The following is a 12,944-nucleotide window of genomic DNA, read 5'->3' on the forward strand; positions in this document are numbered from 1 at the left end:
TGTCCGTCTGCCCTAAAATCTTACAGTTTATGTTGATACTACTTAGTTAATGGTATCTGCCCCAAACTGTCTGATTATGCTTGTCAACAGAGTTGAACAACACAGATATACACTAATGAGCAATAACGAGCAGGGACTCCAACACTATTTTACTTTTAAAGCATATTACATTACATATACAATATATTTATTACAACAAATACTGTGAAATATAACTTTGGTAAGCATTACTAACAAAAAATCTCAACATTGTGCTTCAGCAGAACCATCACACACTGAACCTCATCTCTGTCTTATTGACCTGATTTCATGTTGTTCAGATTTATATTTTGCAACTCTAATACACCATCAAAGGTATAGACGAGCATTTGATGCAAAATGTTCCTTCATTCCCCATAACCCCCAACAAAGAGCCAAAGCAGGCACAATTAACACGATTCCTGGATTTCACCGGCAATGTTTTAGTAGACTAAGCACATAGTGCTGGAAATTGTTTAAAAAGCATGCTAAAAAAAAACAGAATTAGAGCTCAGGAACAGCAACAGGTTCCCTTTTCAAATGCATCCTAAAATCTTACACATAAAATCAAACATAAGACCCAAAGAGGTCCTCCTCCCTCCAGACACCACTCACACCTACTCTCCGAATTCGCATTGTCTGTCACCGCAGCACAGGAAGGATTGTTGGTTGAGTCATTTCTATGACCCATTGAGAACAGGCCAACCTATTTCATTTTCCCAACATTGGTTGCCAATTCCTTGGGATCTTGTTGTTTCTCACAACTGCACAGTTGAGTTACTCATTGTGACAGGCTGAGGAGAATGAGATCATGCCTGCTGCCCCGGTGCTAATCCTTTCCACCACTACGCAGACACGCTTAAAGCTACACTCTGAGTGATGATAAGCATAGGACAGAGCTGCACGGTATATTATCACGGCTAATAATACACTTCTGTTTGCTTATTGATTTCTTCAATATTCCCACGGATTCGTATTAATGGAATCAGAGCATAATTGAGGACGACGATATATGTGGATAAATCTTGAAAAGGGAAAATAATGCTTTTACAAAACAAGCTGCATGCTTTTCGTCTGCCAGGGATTCTAGATCACAAAGTCAAGTGTGAAATTGTACTTAAACATGTTTTTTTTTTAAGATACACATAACTGTTACCCGGCATAAAACACTGGCTTATCTTAACCATGAAATTAGTTAGCCGGAGATCACAAATCCCAGTAATAAGTGTAGCCCCAGCTACAAAGTGTTAATGCTGGAACCCTCGCTCTCATCATTTATTTCAAGAGCCATTCAAGAGTTTCAAATAACTTTTTTCCCCCTTGAAAATAAAAGTAGTATTTTAGATTGAACACAGCATCCAGTATAATAGGTATCTAAAAATTCACAGGACCATTCACCTGAAAACTTCACATTCATCAATTTTTCAAATGCTTATTTTTTTGTATTTAAAGGGACACTGTTGGAAAAAATAGAGTTAACAGAGTTGGTGGACTGCAACTGAAATTAATTTTTCATAGGTAGCAGAAATAGTTGCTCTAACTGGGAAAATATAAGGTGGGATTTTAATACTTATAATTTATGTTTTCTACTAGACACCATTAAACAAGATTGAACCGCAAAGTGCCGGATTTGGGAAAATGGCAACTATACGGGTTATTTTCCGACAGTCGGAGATCAATAGAATAAGACATTCTATTAACAAGCATCATATCACTGACATCTATTGATTTGCACTACAGTGAACACTACAGTCAGAACACAAAATAGGTATCTGGAAATGGTCTTCAAAGGAGAAATCATCTTGCCAGTTGCAAGGAACTCCTGGAGACTTCACATTCATCAGTTTTTCAAATAGCTTTTATATTTAAAGGGACACTGTTAGAAAAATGGGGTCGTGCTTAAAGAAGTTATACCTACAATTCTGTTGTTCACGATTACTGAATGTAAGGTCACGAGGCCCTCATACAACCACCATTATTACTTGGTACTTTGTATTAAAGAGCTAGACTGCAAGATCACGGGCAACGCTATCATCATCATGTGTTGATCGGTATAGGCGCTGTATTGGTGGAACTGCAATTTACATTTGGATCAAACCTTATGTACTCATTTATCTCACATTCAGCAAAAGGGGAGAAGAAGCCTGACACGGGTGAAAACGATGGATCTCGGAGAGGCGAGGTTTCAATACATATATTTTAGGTTTCCAGTAGACACCATTACATAGGATTAAACTGTAAAACATCAGATTTGGGGAAATGGCAGCTATACGGGTTATTTTCCGACAGTCAGAGATCGATAAAATAAGACATTCTATTACCAAGCATCATATCACTGACATTTATTGATTTGCACTACAGTGAAGTGAATATACAGAGATATAGTGAAAAGACCTTGATTCCGTGAATACATAAAGCACAGGATTGTCTTCGCAACATAAGGCTGCATTTAAACGTACATTTTCGGTGATTAGCGTAACATTGTTTGTAAACCATGGACTCTCTGTGCATTAATGTAATCCTATGGATTAGGAAATTACATTAAATTTGCCCAGAAAGCTACTTAATATGATATACTACGTATTTGCTTAAAGGGACCCTGTCTTTTCAAATTTACAGAGTATCCAGCTAAAAAAAATCAATATATACATTATGCTGGCCAAACACATAGAAGAAATATAGATCTTTAGATAAAAATATCTCAACTGGTATAAAAGAGAGGCTCCTACACATGCGCGTACTGGCATGCGGTGTGTTACCCACTGATGCCTTATAGATGGGTTCCAAGGTGTACATCACCTGTAACTAATGCCTTATGTGCTTATGGGTAAAACAGGTAAAGACGATTTTTATACATTTATATTATAAATATATATCAGTCGCCAATTAATTAGTTCACATAAAGCATCAATTTATTACCATTACAAAATGGGGAAGTTATCCTTCACAGTGGAATAAAATATAGCACCTAAGAACTTTTGCATCAAGGATATATATAGTAAGTAATATTATTGGAAAAGTCAAATAATAAAAGCTTCTTATGTCTCTGGCAGATGAATAGGAGAATGTTCTCCTTTCTTCTACTATGCATAGTACAGCATTACATACAGACATACACATAGAGCCCTAGCGAGAGGGAAAAAACTGATCCATCCAATGCAATGTATTTTACAGAAATAATTGTATATTAGTAATAGTGTAAATAAGGCCAAAATAGTTTCTTCTAGCTTCTAATATATTATATATAATATATATATATATATATATACACACACAGGACATTGCAATATATTGCTAGTATTACACATATATTGCATGATTTGACTCGTTAAAGCAGGGCAACTGAATGAAATGTCTATTTAAAACCAAACTGTATTGCCAATGGCAACATAATGCGCGTGTGACGTCATAATGAGACGGTTGCATCGTTTTTGTCTGTTGGTGGACAGCACACACAATAAAGACAATGCTAAATGTGCAATAGTAATTGTGACATATATCCAGAAACTCGGCACCATCGGTAGCATTCATCCAATGAAGAATAACTACTGTCTAGGTAGCCCAAGATGCTAGAAGCCAAGCGCACCACTAGCCACCTAACAAAGGCTCCTTAGGAGATAAGGAGCCTGTAAATGTAAAAGTGATTTTGGCCTCAGAGATCCAGAAACTGAAGCACTTTGTGTCTTATTAAAGGAATCACCTTTAAGGCCCGGAACGAGTTCAAGAAGTAACCGGAGACTTACATCTTACAAACCTCCCTCAATAGATTGTAAGCTCCTACGGAATACGACAGCGCTATATAAAGCAATAGATAATAATAATCCCACCCAAGCTTTCTGATTTCCAGGAGTTCTGGATATACGGTCTAGATATACTACACTAACTTCATATACCTTCAAATACCTAACAAGACAGCAACTTTAACCAATCAGTAATGACATTCATTTGGGTCCCAAAGTGGCACTAGTGTGAATAGAACATAAAGATTAAATATTCTGAGCTTGGTATTTCATTGGATGATCCTGTAAATCTCTGGAATCTCTAGATCTACATAAGGAATTGCCATTCTACATTCTTCCATTAAGGATGGTGAGATGTATTACATCAACATCTCATAAGCGCACAGGATGAATGACTGCGTGATTGTGGCATATAATATATGATTGAATTCACAATAAACACACTTATATCACGGTTTTCTGTATCATTTCATATACATGGAGTATATGAAATGATCCACTGCCCATCTCTACATCTACGTGCATTTTCAGGTCAAATGTGGCAAAAACAAAGAAAACAAACATACATTCTTAAGATCATGACATCATTTTCACTTTACTTAATAGTTATTGTTGCACTTCATGCACACGTAAAGGAACACAGGCTGCCCGTCATATAAAAAAAGGAAAAAGCTCTACTTATTCGAAGATTTACTCAAAAATGATGTAAAAAAAAAAAGCACCATCATATACCGCAGCTCTGTACAACGTGTAAAGATAGAATGCATTTAACATTTCTTAATCACATTTATCCTGCTTTCCTCATCACCTCATCAAATGTCCTCCTTCTCTTGTTTGTCCCCCCACCTACCCCATGTTCACAGTTATCTCCCCCCCATCTACCCCATGCTCGCAGTTATCTGCCCCACTCCTCACAGATGGTGTCTCAGTGGCACTGCTCTTGCTGGATTATTTTACCCCCCACCGAATCACAATGCCAGATCCTTAATCACATCTGCCTCCTCCTGACTCACATCCCCCCTCCTCCGTGCATCAAACTGCCCCCCTCCTCGGCTAAATGCCCCCCTCCTCCTCCTCCTCACATTCCTTGTCACCACTACACATCGCGTTTAACACTTTCAATGCCGGGGGGAGCAGCACGTTATGCGTTTGCAGTGCGAGGCCATGTTATTAATGATACTATTTAATAAGGAACTTTGTGGCGGAGACCCGGTAACGCTATTCCTATTCCCAGGGAGTATCATTTGCTGCCAGCAACACAACAGCCTGCATTTAAAGGTCATTATCGAAGCATGGCTCTCCCATCTATACATCCTGCCCCCCCTAAAAACACGACCCAACAGCCCGAAAGATGGCCCTATAGAGAGCGTGTCCCGGGTGCCCAGTGCCCGGCGGGGGAACCGGGGGATCAATAACTCCCTCCGATTGTGTTCTTCTAGAATAGACCGGAGGCAGCACTTCCTAAACCCAGGGCTCGCCGAATTGTGGATCTGGGGGTCCGCGGGGATCCTAGCCCGTGGCGATGTGTCTGGATGAGCAGCTCGCACCCTTTCTATGCAGGGCAGTGAGATCATTACCTGCCCTCAGGTCTTGGTGCTGAAGTGTGTCTGGGCGCAGTCCCCTCACTCGTCTTCTCTTCTTCTTTCTCCTTTAACAGCCGCCCCCAGAGGGGGTCCTCCCGACTCCTCTCGGGGGTCCGGACACACATCCACCGACACTCCAGACCCCTCGGCACCTGCGCTTTTATCTGTCCCTGACCTAAAGGTGCGCGGATACGGCACCGACACACCAAATATGTCCCCGCAGCGCTCCGCCAGGACCCAGAACACGGACACGAGCACGAGCAGATGGGGCCGGCGTATGCACGGAATGTATACAACCACCCCGTCTATCCCTCACCGCGATCGGCTGCTGCACCCGATCGGCAGCTGCTAGTTCCTATCCCTCTGATGGACATGTGACGTCACCGGCCATGTGACTAGTGGTCACATGGTACAGAGAGCTGCAGGAAGCATGAGAGTTGGGGAATGAGATCTCACTGCTGCCTGACTCTTGCTTGTGAGTGGCCACAGCCTTCATACCTTATATAAGGGTTTGGGGATTTCACTTTATTCGCAGGGGATACGGGGCAGAGGTAAGGAGGTCCTGGGGTGGGGTAGAGCTTGATCAAAGAATTCATCTGATTTTTAATCATCTAGTACACACCATTTACTTAAGGGATTGAGTTTTTGTTTCAACTGCTTCACTTTACCATTCATTATGAAGGGCCAACACTGACAGGTTCATCCAACAAGAATGTCTGAGCTGGCCCTGTATAATGCATAGTTTAATGGGTGAGCAAAACTAAGACAAAATCTCGCTGATTTAATCACACATTGTCATACCTGGGAACTCTGCGGGTTTGGCCCCGATCTTATCCGGTTCTCAGGCTCAACACCCAAATCCTCCAGGTCGGGGGAGCGGGGGTCTTGATTCGCTCCACTCCCTGCCCATTTCCCCTTGAAATAGGGGTTTTTGTCATCAAACTGACATCAGTGGGCAGTCCTGGCCTCACCCCAGGAGGGTAGGCTCTGGGTAGCCGGAGCCCACAGGTTCCTAGGTATGCACAGTTTAGTCAAGCAGGTAAAACCACAACTCTCTGGCAAACTCTCCCTTTAGTGAATAACCCCAAAAGAGGGCGGAGGATCTGAATACATGTGAAGAAAATGAAAGTGGAAAGAAAACTTCATGATGAATGTATTTATCTGACTGTATTTGCCAATATTCAGGTCACTAAACAATGTTTTACATTCAACCGGAAACCGAACAGCACATAAGATTTTCTAACGAAAGACGTACAAAGATTGTACAATGTTAGCTGTGAAAAGGAAAAAGAGTAAATATAGCAACTATGATACCTTTATTGCTAACTGAAGTGTGGAACATTGCAAATTTACCCTAAGTCTGTTCTCCAGGTATAATATTGTTGCAATCTACTGCACTCCCGTTAGCCAATAAAGGTATCATGTTTAGTAAATGTGCTCTTTTTATAAAGACATAAGTTGCCGATCCGTGAGCGATAACTCGTTTTGTCTCAGTCCTTGAACGTCAAGGAATGAATAGTATAAAGAAATGCGTTACCTGCTCCCTTGCCACTTTATTATTTATTACATTGGTACTATCTGTTTTACTTTATGTTTCACGCTTGAAGCACAAGTACGGTGGATTCTTTCGACAAGGATCACTGAAGCCATGTTGCCTTCATCCAAACTGGACCACTCAACATACTTGATGGGTTCTATAGACATCATCGGTCTATTGTCTGTATGGGTCTGTGTGTCTTGCCCCCATATTGTTCTGCTTGTTCTCTCAATGGGGGTGATTTATAATGAAATCCAGAACTTGGCTACAGGTTTGAAAGGGTCTCTGTGTCTCAGTTGGGTTGAGTTGACCTCACAGATGGTTTAGATAGAGAATAACTCAATATTATTTGGGGTATTATTATTTTGGGATTAATTTTGGCCCAGTAGTGAATAAAACCTTCAATTATATAGGTTTTCCAGTTTGTGAAAGAATAATGTAGGGCTGCAACTAACGATTATTTTAATAATCGATTAGTTGGCCGATTATTTTTTCGATTAATCGATTAATCGGATAAAAAAAAACAATATGCAAAATTTTCGTTTCTTTAAAATAATTTAATGAACTGGATGTTCAAAAACAACTTAAAATTTACATTAACATTCTTATTTTATTATGATATAATAAAAAACAATATTTTCAAAGTACAAGAACCCAAACACAATATTTATGAAACAAAATAACCCCAAACATTCTGAAAAGAGGTGGACTATTACTGTTCAAGAAACTTTGCATTAGAAGCTCAGGGCTGAGGCTGGCTCTCTTTTTACAAGCAATGTTGCCTGCAGCAGAGAAGAGGCGCTCTGATGGAGTGGAGGTGCCTGGGATGCACAAGTAGGATTTTGCCAGTTTTGCCAAGGTAGGATATTTCTCTTGGTTGGTGTTCCACCAATTCAAAGGGTTTCTCTCCTTGGCAAGGGGCCTCTCTGCAAAATAAGCCTGGACCTCATTTCGGACTTGAGTATGAATATCCTCCTCCTCAAGTTTCCCCTCTCTAGTCTCCTCTTCACTGCTGCCCCCAGACTCAAGGAGTGAGTCAAGTAAAGAAGCAGCAGATGTTGAGGGTATGTCAACTGTCATTACAGGCAAAGAAGTTGTTTCCCGCTGCACCATCTCCCTTCTTACAGCAAGCGCCTCTGTCTGCACTTTTGCCTGTACACTTATAATTTGCTCTGGTGTTAAAAACTTCAGCCTCCTAAATCGTGGATCCAGGGCAGAGGAAACAACAACAGTGTTTGGGATGTTTTCAAAAAGGATCCCCTTCCATCTGCTTTGAAGCTGGTCTTTTACTGTGGCTTGGAAGCTCTTCAGCGGGGATGATTCAAAACCGGCAACCTCATTGGACCTTAACAGCCCCTTCACAAGTGCAGGCATGGAAGATACAGTTACATATTCTTGGCCACTCATGAATACAGTGGCACATTCAAAAGGCTTAAGAGCGGTGGAAAGTTCTTCAAGAAGATTCCACTGTTCTGGCTTTAACTCCAAATAATGCTTGCCCCTTTGAGTAACAGATGGGTCAGACAGAGTGGCAGTTACGGGCCACCTTTGTTCAATTAGTCTGTTGACCATATAATAAGTGCTATTCCATCTAGTGGTTACATCCTGAAGAAGTTTGTGCTCTGGTGTACCCATCTGCTTCTGCTTCTCCTTCAACCTACTGCTGGCTAGCTCACTTTTTTTAAAATGCTCAACTAGTGCTCTTGCAGCACTAACAGCTCTCTGAATTCCAGAGTGCTTTAATGAAGCATTGATCACCAGCTGTAATGTGTGGCCAGTGCAGCGAATACTGGCCCACCCATGCTTGTCCTCTAGGATTTTTACAGCAGCCACAATATTTGCACCACTGTCATGTACAATGGCAATTATTTTTTTATCTGGAATCTCAAACTTTGCGGCGACCTCCTCTATCCATTCTGCGATGTTTGCGGCTGTATGTCTGTCTTCAAGAGGCATTGTAGTGAGACAGAGAGAAGACAGCTTCCAGTCATCCCCTATGTAGTGGCATGTAATGCCAAGGTAAGCCTCAGTAGCTACACTTGTCCATATGTCTGCTGTAAAAGCAATTCTGCAGTCATTAGCGCTGATGGCATGCTTCACATTCTGAAATGCCTCTTGGTACTTCCTCTCCACTAGTTTGGTGAAATGAGTTCTTGAGGGAAGAGTATATCCGGGGTTTAGTACACTGACCATGCTTTTGAATCCTTGGTCTTCAACCATGGATAGCGGCCGCATGTCAGTGACCAGCATTTTCAGAATGGAATCTGTTATAAGCGTTGCTTGCTGTGGAGTGCACTGGGGATTTCGCTGCACAAAATCTGTCATGGTACGCTGTTTCTTCCTGAAAGTAAAAAAAATATATATATCAATAGATTTATAGATTATGATTGGTAGTAGAATGCAGAAAAAGCTACTTCTCAATTTATCATTTGGGTTTAACATACCGTCCTGATGTTTCACCTTCCTCCGTGAAGCCCACGTTTCCTTTTCATGTGCTCGTTCATCACAGTCGTGCTTCCGTGCCACACAAGCTCCATTTTGCAAATTTTACAGGTTACAACCTTCTTTGCAGCATTTAAAGTAAAATGCTCCCATGCCTTAGAGGACTTGGGTCGCACACTTTTTTCAGCGGTTGCCTTGCCAGAACCCTCAGCCATTTTTATTATTATGTATGTGCAGTGTTCTTTGCAGCTAGAATACAAAAATAAGTTTGTTGTATTATTATTGCAGTGTAGTTTTCCCAGCACCCATATTTGCACTTGCCCCAGTGCTTTGTCCAAGCACTCTGGTCCCAACACTTTGCCCTGCACCCACACTTTGCCCCAGCATCAGCACTTTGCACCCAGCACTTTGCACCCAGCCCTGGCACTTTGCACCCAGCACTTTGCACCCAGCACTTTTGCCCCAGCCCTGGCACTCTGCACCCAGCACTCTGCACCCAGCACTTTTGCCCCAGCCCTGGCACTTTGCACCCAGCACTCTGCACCCAGCACTCTGCACCCAGCACTTTTGCCCCAGCCCTGGCACTTTGCACCCAGCACGTTGCACCCAGCACGTTGCACCCAGCACGTTGCACCCAGCACTCAGAACTTTGCACCCAGCACTTTTCCCCAGCCCTGGCACTTCGCACCCAGCACTTTGCACTGTGCCCCTGCACCCAGTCTCCAACTCTGCCCTGCCCCCACATTCTGCCCTGCCCCCACACTCATGCCCTGCCCCCACACTCACACCCTGCACCCACTCTGCCCTGCACCCACACTCACACCCTGCATCCCCACCCCCACTCTGCCCTGCACCCAGTCTCCCACTCTGCCCTGCACCCACACCCTGCATCCCCACCCCCACTCTGCCCTGCACCCACACTCACACCCTGCATCCCCACCCCCACTCTGCCCTGCACCCAGTCTCCCACTCTGCCCTGCACCCACACCCTGCATCCCCACCCCCACTCTGCCCTGCACCCAGTCTCCTGCCCCCCCCACTCTGCCCTGCCCCCCCACTCACACCCTGCCCTGCATCCCCACCCCCACTCTGCCCTGCACCCAGTCTCCTGCCCCCCCACCCCCACTCACACCCTGCCCTGCATCCCCACCCCCACTCTGCCCTGCACCCCCACCCCTACTCTGCCCTGCACCCACACTCACCCTGCCCTGCATCCCCTGAAACCCCACCCCCACCCTGCCGTGGACCCCCACTCCGCCGTGGACCCCCACCCCCAGAATCGCTCTGTGCGAATGGAGCCACTCGCACAGAGTGGTTCTATTCGCACAGAGCGGTTCGCTCTGTGCGAGTGGCTCTATTCGCACAGAGCGATTCGCTCTGTGCGAGTGGCTCTATTCGCACAGAGCGATTCGCACAGACATTCCCACAGACATGAAGAATACTTACCTCCGCTACGGACTCGTTCCACTTTCAAGCTTCAAGTCTACAACTTTATTAAACTCTTGATGCGCGTCACATCCGTCACATACGTATGCAGAAGGCGGAGACTGCAGAAACGGGGCAACGCTCGCGGAGGTAAGTAAAAGGAGCCGAGTGCTCCAACGACGAATCGATCGCTCGATTAATCGATAACGGAAATCGTTGACAACGATTTCCGTTATCGATTATTATCGATTTTATCGATTCGTTGTTTCAGCCCTAGAATAATGCCTTTAAGTCATGCCATATTAGTACCTTAATCTAGTGCATAGGTTGAACTAAATTTTTTTTTTTCATAATTTCTATCCATAATATACATTTGTATAGCCTAAAACGCAACTGCGGCTATTTCTAATGTGAAAGCTTTTACTTGTTTTAAAACATTCTACTTAACAGTATGTTTAAAAGGTTAGTTTTTTTTTCTTATTGTTATTTCGATTTCCCACTGTTGCTATATATTGTACTTTACATACATTTTATGTATTTTACATACATATTTTCTGTTGATTGCTTTGTAAAAAAAATCCATTAATTTTCACAAATGCCCCTTTGTATTTGCTACCTTTTTATGTTCTTTATATTTAATATTACAAAAAAGAAAAATTAAGTACAATAACAAATGTTTCCCTGAAAACGTTAAACATATTTGGTCCATAATAGTATGACTATCCTTTAATATGTTGGAAATAGATAAAATACGCTTTATACTTTGATTATGGAGAACTAATGAAGAAGAGGGGAAAAAAATTATTAAAATAACCCTAGTTTTAAAAATAAAAAGATACATGTAGATAGATCATATAAGATAAGTGTAATAACAAATATATGTTTGAAGCCAAAATCTATGAGAAATAAATAATTCATACAGATTTTGTGACCATTGGAGAAAAATACATTATCAAACCGATATTCTGAATGCAAGTGGAAACCAAAAAGCTGCTATTACATTTTCTAAAGAAAATATCCTGTGCTTTTATTGAATGAATATTTTATTCCTTATCTGTAGAATTTTATAGAGACAGCCATTTATATTTTAGAACAGTGGTTAAATAATGAAGACTGGTCTCTCACACCAAGTAAAAGTCTAATTACAGTAAGGCTAGTAATTGGAGATAATAGTAACACTTCAGCTGGAACACATTATGCCATAGAGATCTGGATAAGCCTCGGATATCTAATGAAGCTGGCCTGGCCATAATGTGTAGTAAATTTAGAAATGTAGACGGTACAGAGGTTTGAGCACTTAGGAGCAGGGCCAGCTGCCTTCAGGATCCTATACCTACTGCGGACTATACCTATAAAGTGGACATATACTAAAAGTTTTGACTGCAGAAAACTGCTGTGAGTGCTGTGAGTAGGTGGGCCAACACATCCAAATTAAACGTCTTACCAAAAATAGAATTAGTAAATTTGGTTCCTGGAAAAGACCTCCATTTCAGGTACTCCAACATGAGACCTGAAGACTAGGCCATCTTCCTTCACCAAGGAGACCTAAAAGCTTCAGAGAAATCGTAGACCTCAGACCAGGGTCCATCTGACAGTGGAGAACCTCATTGGGCTAATGCTGGCAGGGTGATACAAGCTAGTTGTGTCAGGCTCTGCCTGCCTGGGGCATATGAATGTATTAAATTCAGCAGGGCAGGCAGATCAGCACCTTTAAAATACCAAATGAAAAATGAGGTTATAAGTGTAGCCAAGAACATTTTCATTTTCTTCCTTAAACAGTCTGATTTAGAAATGGAGTCATTTTAATTTAAGTGAATACGTTTCTTTATTTTCCCATTTCCATGAAAGCTTTGATATCCGGTTAACCCTTGCAACTTGATGAGGCGATTGATGTCCACCTATGCCGAGGAATGCTCATCCACGATCTAGAAATCTCCCCCGTTGCATACTGCACTGTGTGTAGACACAGTAAAGACCTGTGATCGTGTCTGCGTAAGCCTCCATGGAAACATTTCTGTGTTTCTTCCACAGAGGAGTTATCCAGACTTCCTGGCCTGGAAAATGGTTTGGCAAGAGAACGGCATTTCTCTTCTCAGAGACCTGCTGAATACAATGGACTTGTCCATTTTGTCTGACTACTTGAGGAAAGATTAAAACAGTTCACTTTTCTCTAATGGCAGAAATTATTAAGTGATGCCA

General features: G+C 42.3%; 1 protein-coding gene across 1 annotated transcript; it reads right to left on the reverse strand.

Moving 5' to 3' along the window:
* Nucleotides 1-938: 938 nt before the first annotated feature.
* On the reverse strand, nt 939-9,415 carry LOC149300776 (E3 SUMO-protein ligase ZBED1-like). Its single transcript, XM_089484796.1, has 3 exons — nt 9,339-9,415; nt 7,595-9,219; nt 939-1,042 (listed from the first exon to the last, which is right to left on the reverse strand). Exons 1-3 carry the CDS (start codon nt 9,413-9,415, stop codon nt 939-941), a joined length of 1,806 nt encoding a protein of 601 aa, XP_089340922.1.
* Between the last annotated feature and the right edge of the window lie 3,529 nt (nt 9,416-12,944).

This window comes from Sceloporus occidentalis, unplaced genomic scaffold (assembly GCF_023333645.1).
Source record: "Sceloporus occidentalis isolate IW3139 unplaced genomic scaffold, rSceOcc1.0.p SCAF_23, whole genome shotgun sequence".
Lineage (NCBI taxonomy): Eukaryota > Metazoa > Chordata > Lepidosauria > Squamata > Phrynosomatidae > Sceloporus > Sceloporus occidentalis.